General features: G+C 37.6%; 2 protein-coding genes across 4 annotated transcripts; both read left to right on the top strand.

The window, feature by feature from the left end:
* Positions 1–515: 515 nt before the first annotated feature.
* LOC135645273 (uncharacterized) lies at positions 516–5,881 on the top strand. Of its 3 annotated transcripts, none has more exons than XM_065163491.1 (6): positions 516–1,217; positions 1,637–1,759; positions 1,853–1,911; positions 2,017–3,783; positions 4,829–4,988; positions 5,066–5,881. In XM_065163491.1, exons 2-6 carry the CDS (start codon positions 1,663–1,665, stop codon positions 5,725–5,727), a joined length of 2,745 nt encoding a protein of 914 aa, XP_065019563.1. In that variant the 5' UTR covers positions 516–1,217; positions 1,637–1,662; the 3' UTR covers positions 5,728–5,881. The 3 variants fall into 3 exon arrangements, with proteins under 3 accessions (XP_065019563.1, XP_065019562.1, XP_065019561.1); XM_065163490.1 differs by having other exon boundaries at positions 1,602–1,759; XM_065163489.1 differs by having other exon boundaries at positions 1,596–1,759.
* Positions 5,882–6,634: 753 nt separating this feature from the next.
* Positions 6,635–18,327, top strand: LOC103995312 (BRCT domain-containing protein At4g02110). Its single transcript, XM_009415876.3, has 10 exons — positions 6,635–6,935; positions 7,020–7,109; positions 7,185–7,289; positions 8,224–8,325; positions 9,904–9,988; positions 10,905–10,971; positions 11,086–11,130; positions 14,864–16,987; positions 17,246–17,462; positions 17,654–18,327. Exons 1-10 carry the CDS (start codon positions 6,834–6,836, stop codon positions 18,194–18,196), a joined length of 3,480 nt encoding a protein of 1,159 aa, XP_009414151.2. The 5' UTR covers positions 6,635–6,833; the 3' UTR covers positions 18,197–18,327.
* Positions 18,328–18,580: the final 253 nt, after the last annotated feature.

Below are 18,580 nucleotides of genomic sequence, written 5' to 3'. Positions count from 1 at the left end.
GTACTGTAACACTATTACAATATAACACTGTAGCTATTATTGTAGCACTGGAGTACAGTTCGTCCGGTGGCGGGTGATCCACGTACCGGTATGTCGTCGAATCGATATATATCACCCGTACCTTATGCCTTCAACACCTTATGTAGTCTTAAAAGAAAATAACATTATATGTTACTTCCTTTCAACTTGATGTTTTTTCAATGTCAAGTAATAACGACTATAGCTATTTAAACGTAAATAAAAGAAATGGCCAAATTGATATTTTAAAAAAATAAAAAAATTTATATTAAATGATGTATTTGAATTTGAGACTCATAATTTATGCGACAATGGACAAACTGATGCATTTGCGATGTTGCTCGATGCATTTCGTCGAATGTATCTTCAATCTCTATTTTAGTACAAAATTCTATCCTCACATCTTTCACTTCAAAAATATTGTCGTGTTTCTCATCTTAATTTGATAAATCATGTCAAATTTTGTTGTAGGATTCAGGTGAAGAAGACACACAGTCGTCAGTGTGTATTTAAAGCTTTTCCTGCGGTCATGGGGTGCCGTTGCTGCTGCGGACCAGAGACGCTGCACTCCAACACGGTCCGGGTCCCTGTCCTCTTCCTGCGGGGCCCTTCGTTTCCACGTTTGTTCGAACTCGAATCTTGGAGCTCCACGTCCTCCGATCCTGATGTGGACCCCGCCGGACCTTTCAACCACGCGACACCACGTCATCGACCGGGGTCGTCGTGCCGTGGAGCCCAAGCAGTAGATCCCGACTGCCCGAACCGGTCCCGTAACACGAGGAGCCCTCGATCCGCCGTCCTTTTTCTTCGTGTTCCGTGATAAACGGACGAGATGGTTTCAGGAACGAGAAGCGAAGGGCCCGATGCGTATCCGCACAGACCGACATATAGGAGCGGTTGGAGCAGACTTGGGAATCGTTTGGAATTTGAAATGGATCTCCCTCCTCCAAAAGAGCCGTTGGGTTACGGTCTCCCCCTTTTAATTTAAGTGTTTTCTTGCTATATATTAATTCCATGGCGTTTCTGGCCATTACTTTATCAACCCGATCTCGCTCTCTCTCCATTGACGGTCTCAGGGCTAAACCCGATCTCTCGCCACCAACACCCTTGGCGTAGCCGGGACTCACGGGCGGTTCTTGGAGAGAGCAAGGCGGGGCGTGGCGGATCCCGTTGGGCGATTGAGTTCCCTCTGGGTTCAGGTTGGCCCTTCGGTTTCGGAAAGTTTGTTCTTCTTATGGTGAAATGAATCGGTTGGAAGCAAACTGTGATTTTTGGAAATGTTTTTCTCTTGTGCTGTTTTCTTGGTTTGTTCATGCGTCGACTGCTTTGAAGATTTAGATCGATCGGGCTCTTGTGGGATTTATTGAATAGATCTAAAGCTTGTACTTTGTTTCTCATTTGTTCTGTGAAGTTCATGTCTCTCTCTGTTCGAATCAGTAATTTTCTTGTGTTCTTACTTGGTTGATTTACTCGTTGAGCGTGCAAATGAGTAGGATCTGCGCTATTGATACCTTTGGACAGCTGAAGTTGTCTTCTTGCATTGAAGTACTTCGATTGTTTTCGTTCCTTTTGTGAAGTTACAGAGACGATGCGTTAAGGGTGAAATGTGCCTTTGAAGGGTTCATAAACACTGGAAGATTCACAATGGGAGGAGAAAGGGGTGGTTCGAAGACTGGTGGATTCTTTCACCTCTTCGATTGGAACCGGAAGTCAAGGAAGAAATTGTTCTCCAATTCACCTGGTAAATCTACTTGCCCCGTTCGCAAATCACGATGCTTAGTAATTCTTCCCTTCATAATTGGAACTGGATTCTTTCCTCATGTTTATCATGCAGAGGCCACGAAGCAAGGAAAGAGAAGCAACGATACTTTGCCGGCAACGCAGCTCCATTTGGTGAGTTGTCTTGTTGCACTTCGTCAAATGGAATTATTTTCTCTATAGGTTGACTTACCTTGGTTTATATTCATTTTTATTACTCACCTGTTATTGTATTGCCAGCTTGATGAGGATGAGATACTTGGAATAGCAAGTGTCAAAGGAAGTAGTGACTACAGTTGCGCTTCATCAGTGACCGATGAAGAGGGCAATGGGACAAGAGCCCCAGGAGTCGTAGCCAGGCTTATGGGTCTCGATTCGATGCCAACAGTGGGTGTCTCAGAGCCTTACTCCACTCCTTTCTTCGACACACGATCTCTTCGTGACAGCCATGGCCAAAGAAGTCCTGATTTCTACACAAATGAAAGATGCCACCATGTTCCCCATAGAGCCGAGGGATGTTTCAGGAAGACTATGGAAACAAGGTCTCAGAAGATGCCAAGCAGCCCAATAGAAAGGTTCCAAAGGGAGATAATACCTCCAAGGTCAGCAAAGCCTCTACCACTAAGCCACCACAAGTTGTTGTCACCAATCAAAAACCCAGGTTTCAGCTCAGCTAAAAGTGCAACACAAATTATGGAAGCAGCTGCAAAGATTATTCAGCCAGGGCTTCAAGTTCATCCCAATACAAAGGGAAAAATAGGGTCACCTTCAGTACCTATAAGAGTTCGTGATCCAAAGGATAGCATGGCAGCTCCAGAGAGGACATCGCGGTTGTTACAATTATCCAGAACACCCATTGACTTGACTAATGTAGAGTTCTCTAGGGAACAGCCCTTGAACAGGAACTGGAATAGGACAGAAGAGATTGTGGTAGTCAGGTCCTCTCCAGATCCTTATGAAATCAATGCAGCTGGAGCAAGAGCTAAGGGTAAATCCATTTCTTTAGCGATCCAAGCTAAAGTTAATGTTCAGAGAAGGGAAGGCTTAGGTCCATCAACTAGGAGTACAGCAGTTCAGAAAGAGCAAGAAGAATATAAAGCAAACCAACCATTCAGGAGCCAAGCAAACAATCAAAAGAATAGGCCATTGAAGAAGTCCTCCCCGGCCAGTGTTTCTGGTGTCCTCAGACAAAACAATCAGAAACAGAATTGCCTATCAAGTAAAGGCAAATTGGGTTCAAAGCAGTCGATTTCTCATCAGCAAGGAAGGAAAGTTCTATCCGGGGATGCCTCCTCTGGAAAGAATAGGAATGTAAACAAGATTTCAGGAAACTCCAGAGTTGGATCCAGGAAACAAGTTCTAGAAATCACAGGCCTTGATATGGAAGGGTCATCATCCAGTAACAAGGACTTCCCGCAAAAGAAAAGGTTAATAGAAGGGAGCTTCAACCTTGAGAAGAGTTCACAAATAGATAACGGGCTTATGAACAGACATGAAACACATGTTAAACCTGATATTGTAGTAGATGAGCATACGAGGCGTTCTGAGGATAACAGAAATGCAACAGATATCATATCCTTTACATTCACATCCCCGTTGGTAAAAACATTTGGTGGATCTCAATCTAGCAATTTGATGGTGGATCAATGGGATAAAAAGAATGGAGGCTGCTTTGAAAAGAATTTTTCGGATGTAAATAGAAAAAGTCTACCATCTCCAGGGTTGAATGTTTTAAGTGGTGATGCGTTGAGCCATCTTTTAGAACAGAAACTACGGGAACTGACATCTGGGATTGAACCATCCCATAACTTCATAAAAGCAGCAAAGTTTGCAGCTCCTGTTCCTATTCCACAGGATTCCAAATCTGGTTCCGATTGCTTGAGCTCTGTGACAGCAGACCATGAGGAGTTCCCAGTAAGGCCACCCAAAGATAGTCTTGGCAATTTATATGACACTAGCATTTTGTCGACAAATGATCAGGTGACTGGAATCAAGAATAAGCTGCAGGTATACCGTTTAATGTTTCCTGAATTATTTACCATATTACAATGATTTATGTTTATTAATTCTTTTTATTTTGATAAACACCAGAATATTTGTTTTGGTTATTTTGTTTAGTAGCCAAAACAACTTTACAAACAATGGTCAGGAATAATTCTTATTACACCACTAGAAATTGTCTGAGCCTGCAACATGCTTATCATATTGAGTAATGAGTATATAAACAAATTTTCATTATTTTATTTTAAATTTATGATAAAGTCAGTAGTTTTAATCATGTATGTCAACTAATCTATTAACTTTTGAAGAATATATGCCTAACTCATAGAAAAAATTCAGGTTGGATATTGTCATTGCCTTTTACAATTCATTTATGCAATCTGGAATGGTTTAATTGTTCTTTCAACATAAAATGCACAAGTTACTCAGGGTTTTTAACTTGGTATATCTGCCAGACTAGAAATATAGTGCCTTTTGGACCATGCATTACATGAATATTTTTAAGTTGTCTCTGCAGTTTTCATGTGTCGTAGGTACCAAAATGATTTAGTTTATCAATGAGGTTTTGGCTCTTAAGATAGAAAAGACCAGATTCTAGTGTACATATTTATGCATGACCCCATGATTATTATGATGTTAAAAATTCTTGCTTTAAGCTGCTTGTACAGATAGTGTAGAGAATCACACTATTAATCTTTATTAAGCTGGCTAATTGATAAACTACTTCATTTATACTATATGGAAAATACTAACATATCTACTTGGAGAAAATGTGCCGACAGTTGAGTTTTCCATCACATCTTGTAGTCAGCTGCTTCTCATTGAGGGAAAGTATGCTTCAGCTTTAGTGACGGGAACATTTGCATGAGTTGGGAGCTGAATGGCTTATTCTTGATACCTCCATTTATCAGTTTAAAGTAGCATCTAATAACAACAAGAAGCCATAGTGTCTGGGGTGGCCCTTTAAGTACTATCTAGTTGTAGAAATTAATTCCCGTGGCAAGTTAAAAGTTGTGTTAACTCCTTCTGGCACATTTTAACGCTATTTCAGGTAGCAGAAAGGATTGAACACAGCAGCAGCAGTAGCAGCAGGAGCAGTGATGCCCGCAAGGAGGTGACCAACTACCATCATCACAGTCCACTTTCCATATTTGAAGCATCCTTCTCAAGTGAAAGTTGGCAGTTATCTGAGAGCTCAGGAAGTACAGATGGTAAACATAATTTATTTAATCCGTCTACTAATTTAGTTTGTTGTTATTACAATGAAATATTCTGTTTATTTCCCCAGGAAGCAATCTGTGTCCATCTTCTGTCAATGCTCAGAATATTGTTGACTTCAATTCTTCAAGGAAATTAGCTGAAACAGAGCCCGAATTATCTGATTCCGCTTCTTCCTTATCTAAGGATCCAGTGGAGCGGTCACAATTCAGTAGTGCAGACAATAAGAAAGCAGACGAACAGGAATTAGCATATGTGAAGGAGATATTGTGCAACAACGGATTAACATACAAAAATTTGGGCTCATATTATTTAACTCGTGTTGGTGAGACATTTGATCCTATTCTTCTGAATGACCTTGAAGGCAGCAGAAGTAAGAATGCACAAGGAGAGGTGATAAATGACAAGGCAAGGAGCAAGTTATTGTATGACTGTGTTCAAGAATGTATGGACTTGAAACATAACCAGTACTTTAAATCAGGATATCAAGCATGGGTCAAAGGAACAACGATCACTAGAAAGGATTTGGCCGAAGACATTTATGGTGAGATTTTAAGATGGAAGAACATGGGAAACTGCATGGTAGATGAGCTTGTGTTCAATGACATGGGCACTCACTTGGGAAGGTGGGTAGATTTTGAGATTGAGGCATTTGAAACTGGCAAACAGATTCAAGGACAGATACTGAGCTCCTTGATTGATGAAGTTCTAGCTGATTTCCGCATAAAGTAGAGCATCATTTCTACCTTACCTGCTGCCTAAGTTAGCTGATTCAGTCCACTTAGCTTTGTCTAATAGGATGGATGTCAACAGAATGTACTGCTCAAACATGATTCGCAGCTGATGTATCCATTAATTTGATTCAACTAGATGGAAAGTATAACTAGCCTCCTGTTGTCTTTAAGCCTAGTTTATTTGGTGGCATATAATGAATTCTGTTGGTACAGTAGCAAACCATTCTTTGGTTTGCTCGCTCTTACTGCTGCCTTCTTTTAAGACAAGTGGGATGTTGTGATATGTAACGGAGGAAGAAATCATTTCTCTCAATCAGCTACCATCAATGGGATATGTTGCTCCAATTGGATGGATTAAAATTATTTTTATCATATTGTAAAAGTAGTGATGCTTTGAGGAAAATAATGGAAATGAGAGTATTCTGTGATGAAAAGTGAAAACAAAGGTTTTTTCTAAAATTTCATTTTAATATAAAGGCATTCGCTTTTGAATATATACATATATGGATTATAAAATTTTATTTAATACAAAATATTTCATTTATATTATTATTTTAGTGTTCTATTTTTAATTTTTTAGAAAATTTATTAGACCTACAATCGCACTAATTGATCGATCCGTCGGTTCGGCCCATGATTTAATGACATGAGGTTTGACTAAGCCGATTCCGGCAACTATCATATAATGTGCCAACTCGGCTCCGCACCCGAGCCGGGCCAAGACAGCCCCAACCCAAGCGACCCGGCACGGACCCGAGCCGGCCTCGGGCTTTCCGAAGCAAAGCGAATCAGCACGTGACATGGGACACGTGAGCAGCTATTTTTCACGACAAGCCTCTTCTCCCGCCCAACGCTCCCCAAACGAAACCCCTACTCAAAAATCCCCCCTCACTCGCCCCCTCCCCACCAAAACAAACCCCGCTCCCAAATCTTCTCCGCGCGCTTCGCCTCCTTCTTCCCCCACTGAGAAGCCGCCTTATTCCCAATCCAATCTTCAATCCCCGCCTCCTTGAGTTCCTTCGGTCGCAAACCCCGCTTCTTCGATCACCTGGGTTTTAGTTCTTCCGTCCGATTAGGGCTCCGTCGAACGTCCCCGGTCCCCAAATGCACCGATCTCATGGATCTTCGAGTTCAAGCGCCCCGGATAAGATCTTCGGTGGCGTTCGGTTCGTTCTCTTCGGTTTTGACTCGGTATCAGAAGCTCAGGTTGGTCCTGCCCTGATGATCTCTTTTCACCATCGTACAAATTTGGTCATTATTTTTTGTGTTACTGGTATTTCTTTGTTTCAGTATCGCTCTGAGCTTGTGCGAAGAGGGGGAATCGATGTCGGTCGCTATGATCGGAGTTGTACTCATGTGATCGTGTCTGGTCGCGTCTATGTAAGTCGTACGATTTGATCAGGCAGGGTTGTTTTGTGAATAATCGATTAGTTACATGCTGATGTTCTCGTGAAGGAGGATCCTGTATGCGTTGCTGCCCGGAATGATGGGAAAATACTGGTTACTGAGTTGTGGATTGATGTCAGTTTGGACATTGGAATGCTTGCTGATGCTAAAAGGGTCAGTCTCTCTCGTCCTTTCTCAAGTTACGATGTTATGTAATTTGGTCATTAGATGCGTTTGGTGCAACTTGTCTGCATGATTGAAAGCAATTTAAGAATAATAGGTTGACAGCAAATATCTATAGAAAATTCAGTGTGTTTGCCACATTAATGTGAACAACATTTTATTTCCTTGTCCAGGCACGCACCTAACTATTAATTTATGCTTGATCCCTGCAATAAATCACTAGATACTTATGGTATCCTGTTTATTCTGTTTTGCAAAGACTCTTCCACTTTTAGTAGAAAGTATTCAAGTGTTTTAAAATATTGATGGTTATAATTATCTAATTGTATTAATAAGCTAATAATGTCAATTTTGTCGATGCAACTTTGAATATTGATGATGGTGCTTTGTATTGCTGGTTCAATACAAAGGCAAGTTTTAATTTCTCTGGATGTTAACCTGAGCCATTACCATGCTTATGCTAATATTAGGGATCCTACTCTTGAAAGGCAAACAACTTTTCTATAAAATGCTGAATCTCTTGTGCTGACATTCTTTATTCGTATTACTTCAATACAGAAGTCCATGAGCCTGAATAATCTTATGACAACACAAGTCCAAGGGGGAGACCTTTAGTTATATGATGACAGCCTTCTGTGACTTGAATTCCTAAAATAAAAATAGTGGAATTTCTACTGATTTACATATGTACTATCTTTTGCAGACAACATGCTGGACCATTTCGTGGGCTTATTTAAGTGCAAAATAAATGTGGATAATGATAAAACACTTTTCTTCGTAGTTCTAACTCCTTTGTATTGTGGTTCAATTTGGGATGTCTTATTGGCATCTTCTGCTTGTGTGTATCACAAGATATCCTCCTCATAACTTTCCTTTCTACTTGTTTCTAGCTACTAGTGATGGTGTGCTCATGTCCTATTTGCAGATATTATATTGCCCTGTAAAAGATCTGAATGGAATTCCTGGCAGTAAGTCACTGCATATTTGCTTGACTGGATATCAAAGGCAAGAACGTGATGATATCATGGTAATACTTGTGTGTTTTTTCCCATTTGATGACCTTGCTGTGAGACAGGCATGCCATTAGCATCTTGCCATGTTATCACTATTGGACATTTTAAAAATTAAATCCAAAAACATATGCTAATGCTCTGCATATTTAAAGAGTTATGCTATATATTTATTATGGACAATTTTTTTTAAAAAAAAAAGCTTGCCATTAACTTTTCCAACATGGTTGATCATGGAATCCATAATTCTGAAATGTTCCTGAAATTGAAATGTACTTTGACTTAAGGAAGGATCTTACTCTTAAATTAGTAAATATCATAGACAATTGTCTTCTAGACTTGTTATTTCTTGCACAGATGGGATGTTATTTTTTATTTTATTAACAACCATAGATTTAATTCTCATGCCAAATGAAAGACAATGTCAGACTTCAATTGACAAAAAAAAAAAATTCTAGGATCATGCTTTGTTGAAGTTAATATTAGCAAAAGATTTCACATTGCAAAATTCAATAGATTGAATTGCACACACAAACACACACACACACACACATACAAATGTATGTATGGACCTAGCTTAGTCTATTTATTGATTTGGCAAAGCATGCATTTAGTGTGGTTGTAAGTATACAGACTGAATTGGGATGAGTTTCAGAAGTAATATGTTAACACTAGGTGTCAACTATTAATGAAACTTTGGATTTTCCATCTGCTGAAAAAGCCACTAGGTCTCTTGAGTCATGACAAGTTTCATGTTCTTAGCATATGTTAAAATCTTCAAATTTACAAGGACTAATCATTTAGCTGTCCTACATATTAATATTTAATAAATAATATAAGAACTTTCTAAAGCATGTACCAAATATATAGGAACACATTACCAGTCTATATGCCTTGGTACCTGTCAAAACACTAGTACTGCTTGGTAGAGAGCAGTCCGCATATTGATATCCTCTCAAACCGAAATGTACTACTCGTATTAAGTGGTATACATCAAAATTGAGGACCCTGATTCTGCATATATTATTCAATACTATTGATAGTGTGATGAAGATATGTATTATAACATAGAACCTGTATGGTTAAAGTGAAGAGAGGGATCATGAATTTTGTATGAACACTATGTGCCATTTAGATTAATAGGAAGATTTTATTAAACAATTTTTATAGTAGTCTTGCTCTATGGATTTGAGCATTGAGTTGTTAATAACTAGAATGTTGAGAAATGTGTGAAGTTGCTAGGAAATATATAAAAATAATATTTTTATTAATGAATAGTTAGACATAGTATTGGTAGAGGATTAAATGAGAAAACTCTTATATGACATGAATATGTTCCAAGAAGATTTATAGATGATGTAATTAGATGATGTGAGAGAATTAGTATAGTGGTTTGAGGAGAGGTAAATGAAAACCTAAGAAGGTTATACCTGAGATTTTAACTAATGATATTGCCGGATTGCAATAGTTGAGAGTTGAGACATTATTGCTTGTTTTTGTTGTATATTAAAATTGTTGATTTTCTTTCTTACAGCATATTATCTCCTTGGCAATATATTAATGAGTAACACAGCATTACTTCATATGATTCACAGAAAATGGTCTCCTTGATGGGGGCAAAGTTCTCTAAGCCTTTGATAGCAAACCAGGTTACCCATCTCATTTGCTACAAATTTGAGGGTATGTACTGCATCTATCTTAATAAGCAATCCTCATTTATTGCTTTCATACATCAACCGTAATGTTAGTCATGGCAAACTTGATGTGCAATACATGTTCTCTTTTCTTGTTATTTAAAATGTAAACACTAAATAGATTGTGCAAAATGATGCTTAACCTTATGCAATTTCCATCATTTGTTTTGACTATTCTTCTAGTTTACTTCTTTAACATTAGAACTTCATATCTTTTTCTTTGGTAATTCAATTCTGGCCCTTGTTTTAATATCTTGAAATTGGTTTCATTTAAGCTTGACTTGTATATGGGAGCCATTTATGAAAAGTATGGACTCAAAATCAATAATGATCACTGAGTTTGAACAAGGCTTTACTCACTGAAGCTATTCTGTATACAACTTTATGCTAGATGTTTTAATTGTCTAATGTTTCATTTTGTTGATTGTATTAATCTGTTAACTGATTTCTTTATGACAATCTTCTGCTGGCTGTTGGCATGCTCAAATAGTGTCTGTTATTATATATTGTACTGTCTACTTTAAATGGCAGAATAACTTGTGTAGGATTCTTGCTTTTTCAATATTCATATTTGTTGGTTAGTTGTGGTACAGAAGTGTGTATCTTCTTGAGTGCTCAATATTGAGCCCTATAATATGTCTTCATGTTTCCTCTTGGAGGTCTATCTGCATCGTATGTTGCATATGCAAACAAAGTGTGGGCACATTTAATATGTAAGGAAAATCTTGACCACCCTTAAAATTAATAGAAACATACAAGCATCCAAGGCACACACGGTCACACAAAGAGAGAATGGAAAAGTTGATTTCTTATAGTATATAGTGGAGATGCCCAGTAGAATAAATAAATTAAACCTATGGTGAAAATAAATTCTATATTTGACTTGGTTTATTGGCTTTCAGGTGAGAAATATGAGCTTGCTAAGAAAGTGAATATCAAACTTGTCAATCATAGATGGCTGGAAGATTGGTAAAGCAAGATTAATTTCCCCTACTTTTCATAAGGAAACATTTATATGTCAACCCATAGCTGTAGGAAAATGAAAATAAAATGCTGATGGTGTTTTTTGTGATTTTTCTTCAGCTTAAAAGCGTGGGCAATCTTGCCAATAGATAATTATACAAAGAGGTCAGGCCAATGCTCATGCTTCTCTTTGTCATTTAGCTTCCTTATGGGCTTATTTGTTTATATTTCTCATTTAATATTTTTGTTGAGGCTTTTTATTTGTTTAACCTATATATATTTAAAATTTTAAATAGGTCTTTGGTGTCTCCAAGCCTAATGCAGCTTGCTGTCTGTTGGTCTGGATATATTTTACCCCATAGATTTCATAAAGAATGTGGTTTAGTTAGCACATCAGTTAGTAATCCTTGAATGGAGATCATTATAATAATATCTTTATGGGTGCATTAGATATTATTTCATCTGACAAGGAATCTCAAATGAAAGTAAATATTTTACTTCTAATTTTCACAGCATGGTTCTTAGAAATATCATTTGAGTATGTGCTTAAGAATAGAACACAGCTACTGTTTTACTAATGGTTCCAATGGATGCAAGTATTTACCAGTTAAATTGTGGTTTCTGTTGTTACATTTACTAAATCTACATGTCAATTTGTGTTGTTAGCCCATAACTAGTCATGGATAATAATCTTAATGCTGACAAGAGAGATGCGTTGAAGGGTTTAGGCAACCCAAGGGGAAGTTCGAGCTCTATTTAATGCAATGTAGAACTATTTGTTGGAATTTCAAAGGTCCTTGGAACCTCATAATAAACATGGTCCACATGTCTAATTATGATTTCTTGCATTATTATCATGATAATGGTGATATAAGTTACATAACATTGAAGACTAAATAAAATATTTTTTATTAGTCGCAAAGGTGGAAGTTACCTCAAAATATTTTAAATTGCCTTCATGATGGATGAAAGCATTAAGGATAAAATTAAGCTGAATTTATTGGTTGCTATGAAGCTACTATATAGGCATTATGGTTGTGTAATTTCATCTCATGACTAAATATTGTTGATTAAATTTTTCGACTTAAAGATCTATTGTGACAACTCAACCATTGTTTCTTTCTTAAGAACAATATAAGTCGAAGTTGCAACAAGTACATCGATATAAATTTTCTTGCTGTTAGAGATCACATAAAGAAGCATGAAATAGATATTCATCATATTAGCACTGAATTAATGATTGTGGATCCTATTACCAAAGGTTTGGCGGCAATACAATATAAAGGTCATGTGGAGCATATGTGGATTATTAGTTCATTTAGCATATGATGTGATATATTACTTTAAAATTCTTATAAATAAAGTCTTTTTGTGTACAGAAAGTATGCATAGATAAAGTTTGTTGGACCCTAAATGATTAAGAATCATTCATAAAGTAATTGACTCATAAAGTGTTCATTTAGAGGGTGTTATCTATTGTAATACATGGAAGGGAGTATTCTATGAATTGGATTCAACCACTATGATTCATGTATTGCATCCTTTACATGAGAATAAGTTGTGATGTGACTAGAGTCTTTTTGGTCATTTAAAGATGTTATCATTCATCACCATTTTATGTTGTTGTGATATATGGACCAAGTGAGAGAATGTTGGAATTCCAAAGGTCATTGGAATCTCACAATAAACATGGTTCATAAGTCAAATTGCGATTTCAATTGCATTATTGTCATGATAATGGTGATATAAGTTGCATAACATTGATGACTAAATAAAATATTTTTATTAGTCACAAAGGTGGAGGTTACCTCAAAATGTTTTAAATTGCTTTCATGATGGATGAAAGCATTAAGGATAAAATTAAGTATGATACTAAATATTTTATGAATTGGGGTCCCTTGTCTAGCCTATATGTAGGCCTATGACTATCCATCAATGCATAAGCATCCTTGAAGTTTCATAACGCATAGACTAGAAGACACTCATTGTTCTTGAGTGTATCATCCAATAAGTTCAGTGTTCTTCTCCAAAGCTTGTCCTTGGACAACTATGGTGGGAGGAAACTTCATATTCCGATGCATATTCAATTCATAGATTATTTTGCTAAAACTATTCTGATTTGATTCAATTTCTCAAAATCAACCTTGAATGCAGTATATTGAATTCTTATAATGCATCCTTATAGACATTAGTCACAAGTCAAGCACAGCGCAGAAAACAATTATCAAAACAATAAGAACTAGATAGGTGAGAGAGAAAAGAGGACACAAGCCCTTTATAGTGCTTTGATCACAAGTGATTTACACCCACTTCCCAAGTCCTTATGCTTGAGGTACAGATTTACAACCAATAATCTACAACCAAGGCAAATTCTTTAATTCTTTCCCTCTGCTCTTTCTTTTAAGCTTGAAGTTCAGATTTTTTTCTCATGAGAAGCACTTTCTCTCAATCTAATTACTGGCATATAGTACTCATTGACTTAAAAGCTAATCCTTAGCTCTCATAATCCTAAATTCTCTCAGTTCTCATTGAGCTTTATAATCCCATAAGTATACAGATGTTTCTCAGATGATCTAACACAAGGTAAAAAACCTAAGAGAGCTAAAATAGTTTTAGAGGTCATTCAGTGTTTTTCTCAATATCCACATTCAATATATTGAAAGTTGTATGATTTGGTAGCTCAAAGGGCATATATATAGACTGCCAAGAATCAGTTGAGGACTCCAACTGTCAAATTTATTAAAGTCACCAAGGACATATTGGCATGTCCTTGGCAGTGTGTGTGTGTGTGTGTATGTATGTATAATCCAATTGTATTATGCAGTAAATTTTTTATCTATGTCATGTAAAAGATTCAAAACTTTTATTTTCAGCCTTACATAGTTGAAGTACAAATAGTGGAACAAAAATTGTCTGAAGCGAGAACCATGAGGCGCATGATTAATTCTGAATTCCGTGGTATCATCCTCTCAATATTTCAAGAACTATTTTTGATACTCCCATTTTGCTCCCTACATCGTTTTCTCTCATCTTACTACACAGTGGTGATGACTAACATTATAATACTCAAGATTGATGGCAAATGATAGTTTTATATAGAAGACACAAATTTGAGAGTACATCTTAGCGCAAAGGTAAGGTTGCTCGTTTGGGATTTGGGAGACTTAAGGTTGAAGTAATAATTCTCTAAATACCTTAGTAAGATTGCATTCATTAATTCTTTCCAGACCTCACACTAGTGGGGGCCTCCTTCATTGGTTTGTTCCTTACCAATATCTAATTTGTAGTATATCAGGATCATCCCATATTACAAACTATGTGCAAATTCTTTAATGGATTTAATTCCTATAAGCTTTAATCACCTTTTTAATCTAATGGCTGTAAGTCAACTTATTCACATCAAATTGTTACATTTCTATCGCTTGCCCTTGTTGTTTTAGTAAGAATTTGATGAGTCATTCAGCTTACTTTATGGAACTGGAGATTTGTTAGGAAATACAAAGTCCTTGAGATGTCATGTCAAGTGTCTGCAAGCTTGGTTGTCATTTAGTGAAATTATGAACACTAGCTCTATGCTATTGTATATCGAAGCCTTATCTTCACAAAAGCCCTCCATGTATGGAGAGAGGATCCTCGGAAACTTGTCCGTACATGGAAAATGTTGAATAAACACAGAGATGGCCAAAAGTGAAGCATTGTTTCTTTCCATGCCACTAAAAGGACTAACATGCTTTTCTGACTCATGATTCCTATATCCCTCCTTTCATCTTGTCTACATTACCATATCGAATCAAATGCTTCTAAATATGGTACAAAATGGTGTTTTATAATGTTATTTCAGCACTACCATCATTTATCATGATAAGTTTCCTTGTAAATATGTGTTCTATTTGAACAGTGGTTGGGAATTAGAGGTTTTGGAGGCTGAGGCAAAGGATTCAGATGAGGAAACTGAAGATGTTGGTAAAAGGTCAGTGGGGCGTAGTGGTATGGGAAAATCTATCTCTGATGGTGGAGTTCTTTCTGGGGATTCTGATTTGTCTATTCCATCGAGGGGAAAGCTCAGCATTCCAAAAGATACTTTTATGACAATTCACTCAGCTTTTGCTGATAATCATATCATGAATAATACATTATTTACGAGCCCATGCACAGACAACTTTTCTCGAAACACTTTGTCTGAATGCAGTCCTGGAAGCAAGGTCCATCATCAGAATGTGGGGGATGTTGCACAAACTAGCAATGATCATGCCATAAGAGATGCTATGGTTGGTGGGGAACTTTTTAACCAATCTGATTCTGGTAGTTTAAAGGAGGCCTATCCATTGTCTGCTAGAACTGTATCAACATCAAGTATGGTTGGTGTCAAATCAGTCCCTTTCTCAAAGAAGTCTCGGAATAAGTCAGTTTCACCAGAAGAATCACTTATGAAAGTTCATACTTCCCCGAAAGGACTTTATAAAGATTTTGATGTCTTATCATCAGAACCAAAAGGAAGTAGAGCAACTGATAAGCCAGCCAATATTCAAGGTTCAATGGCACATATTGGGATAAATAACGTGGAAGCAACCAGTAGTGTTTTGCCTCAAAAGAGAAAAGTTTCTGTTTCAGGAGGTGGCTCAAAGTCCCCTAAATCTTTGATGCATTCTTCCCTGCAGCGTAAGTCACCAGATACAGAATCTGCACAAGTAGAACCTGTTCTCCTTTCACCTAAAGAAAACAAGTATCTTGTGCCTATGGATGCCAACCACTCTTTGGAAGATGCAGTGCCTTCAAATTCAGTAAATCAACAGACAATTGTCTCTAGGTCCTTTAGCTGCAAGAGAAATTCACTCTCAAATGGGAAGCCTGCTATGATCAAATCTTCAAATGTCATTGAGCATAGCATTCCTATTCTAAAGCAGGGTTTAGATAAGCAGGAATGCAGAAAAGTTGATTTATTCAACATGGCACAGATGGCCACAAATGTAATTGCTTCTATGGATAGCAAGGCACTCCCAAATATTCCTGTAGATGATGTGCTAATGCAGGTAGATGATTGCGAAATTATGAGAAGCACTGCAAACCAGTTTGGTTCCTTGGCTGTTGGCAAACATACTGATGAAATGCTTTGCAATGATAAAAGGCCTGAAATATCTGTGGGTGGTCCAGTGGAAGCTGAACGCAGCACCCAATCTTTGAATGGTGAGACTGCCAGGATTGAAATTCAAAATGTTATGATGAAGGAACTTACACAGAACCATGTATTGCAGCAATTTGAGGCTTCCCTATCTTCTGATGGCAAGGCCATGACAACCAGAAATTTCTTGACCACTGCTAGTGCTGATGCTTGTAAAGGAAACAATATTAAAGTTGCATCTGGTTCATACATTAAGAAGGTTGTTGCCAAGAGGAGTTTGAGTAGCAGCTCAAAGCATAATGCATTGAGCAGTAGGAAAGACAAACATGTTGACAATCCAGATAAATATCTCAAGGAAGCTGAAGTCATTTCAGGTAAAGTAGAGAAGATGAAGGTACCAGAGGATAAGAAGGTAAGCAGAAACTTGAGGAATGGTGTGGTTGAGACATTTTCTGATGAAGTTATGAAGGAAAGGGTGGAAGCTGCAGGAGTTTCTATCCCCGCAAATGCCAAAAAGGATGCAACCAGTGATGTGAAGGACATAACATCAATGGATCCAGAAAAGGAGAACAAGCCAGAGGAAGTTTCCCGATTCAGTTCTAACTGTAGTAACAGTTGCAGCAGTAAATTGGTCAACAAACATGATAAAAAATTTATTCAGAATTCTAATAATAGTCAAAAGATTGAAATAAGAAAGACCAAAAAAATTATATACTCGGAACCTGCATGGTTCATTTTAAGTGGACAACGCATTCAGAGAAAGCATTTCCAGGCAGTCATTAGAAGACTTGGAGGAAAAATTTGCAGGGATTCCCACCATTGGTCCTATCAAGCGACACACTTTATTGCTCCAGACCCAGTTCGCAGAACAGAGAAGTTCTTTGCAGCAGCTGCTGCTGGAAGGTATGTTACTGGAATCAAGTAATCCTGAGGACTGAGTGGTTTATGAATGCTTTCCTATGAAGTTCAGGATTTGCTGTACCACTTAAACAATGCCTTTTATCAAAATTCTCATACTTGATTGACTTTTGTAGCCCTAAGACTTGCTTGATGCTTTTTCTTACGTATGTGGTATAGTAGTTAGCTATAAAAACAACATTTGCCGCTTGGTAGATAACTGGCACCTCATTCACCTAATCTGTAACTGACTTATGAATTCAGGTGGATTCTGAAAACAGATTATCTAACTGCTAGTTGTGAAGCTGGAAAATTCTTGGAGGAAGAGCCTTTTGAGTGGTACAGGAAAGGTCTTACAGAAGATGGTGCGATCAATTTAGAAGCTCCTAGGCAATGGCGACTCTTGAGAGAGCGGACAGGACATGGTGCCTTCTATAACATGAGTATCATCATATATGGAGAATGTATCGCACCCACTCTGGTAGTATCTTGTGGTTATATAGATAGATTTTTTTTTCCATGTAATCCTATTATAGTGTCATTTTCCTTATAATAGCCATGAACCCAATGGACATTTATACTTAATAGTCTTGGTCTTCAGTACTATATTCAAACGTTAGTTTTGCTATTAGTTAATGTTCATATGTTTTTGTTGTGCTGTTACTGAACCAGGATACATTGAAGCGTGTGGTAAAAGCTGGAGATGGCACTATCTTGGCAACCTCTCCACCGTACACTCGCATCCTCAAGGCTGGTGTTGACTTTGCCATTGTCAGTCCAAGTATGCCACGAGTTGACTCGTGGGTGCAAGAGTTTTTGAGGCATGAGATCCCATGTGTAGCAGCTGATTACTTAGTAGAATATGTTTGTAAACCAGGTTATTCTCTTGAGAAGCATGTGCTCTATAAAACACACAGTTGGGCTGAGAAATCATTTTCAAAATTGTTGAGCTGCTCTGAAGAGATAAGCGAAGATGCCAGATTGTTGTCAGAAGAAAGCAGTGATGATCTCAGCTGTGCTGTTTGTGGGTCAGCCGGCAGGGGGGAAGTGATGCTTATCTGTGGTGATGAGGCAGGTGCTGTTGGGTGTGGGATTGGTACCCATATTGACTGTTGTGATCCTCCACTTGATTCTGTTCCCGAGGGGGACTGGTACTGCTCTAAATGCAGCAGCACGCACAATAAGACCACCCCTAAGCATGCAAGATTCAGATAATCCTCCGAATCTTTGTGAGTCTTCTAAATGTTCACGGTTTGTCTTGTAAGAATTAATGCTACATGCTTTGCAATGTCGCAGGTACAATAAATATATCATTCAATTTTGTAGCGCCTTGTTTCCACTCCTGCCCTTTCTACCTAAAGCTTCATGGAATTGTTAAATTATTGAACATTCAGAGTTTATGCAGGATATGGATAGAAGAATATTTGTGAATAATATTAGCAATCTTTTCCCTTTTTGAATGAATGTCAAATGATGAAGGCGTTATTCGTATATGGATTTTTATCTTCTTGTAATTTTAGTGCTTTTGAAAATATATTGTAAAGTTAAAATCGACTTTGCAAAATTAATATTCACCATTATATATAATTTAGCAGCCAA

The sequence above is a fragment of the Musa acuminata genome, chromosome BXJ3-8 (genome assembly GCF_036884655.1).
Source record: "Musa acuminata AAA Group cultivar baxijiao chromosome BXJ3-8, Cavendish_Baxijiao_AAA, whole genome shotgun sequence".
Lineage (NCBI taxonomy): Eukaryota > Viridiplantae > Streptophyta > Magnoliopsida > Zingiberales > Musaceae > Musa > Musa acuminata.
The sequence above is the reverse complement of the archived record's forward strand: the minus strand, read 5'-3'. Positions and strand labels throughout refer to the sequence as shown.

Bases quoted from the DNA above. Each gene is read 5' to 3' on its own strand.
- LOC135645273 (XM_065163491.1), top strand. From the start codon at position 1,663: ATGGGAGGAGAAAGGGGTGGTTCGAAGACTGGTGGATTCTTTCACCTC. The intron at 1,760-1,852 runs GTAAATCTACTT...TTTATCATGCAG, and splicing joins ATTGTTCTCCAATTCACCTG to AGGCCACGAAGCAAGGAAAG. The intron at 4,989-5,065 runs GTAAACATAATT...TTATTTCCCCAG, and splicing joins GAGCTCAGGAAGTACAGATG to GAAGCAATCTGTGTCCATCT.
- LOC103995312 (XM_009415876.3), top strand. From the start codon at position 6,834: ATGCACCGATCTCATGGATCTTCGAGTTCAAGCGCCCCGGATAAGATC. The intron at 7,290-8,223 runs GTCAGTCTCTCT...TCCTATTTGCAG, and splicing joins TGCTTGCTGATGCTAAAAGG to ATATTATATTGCCCTGTAAA. The intron at 16,988-17,245 runs GTATGTTACTGG...TTATGAATTCAG, and splicing joins GCAGCAGCTGCTGCTGGAAG to GTGGATTCTGAAAACAGATT.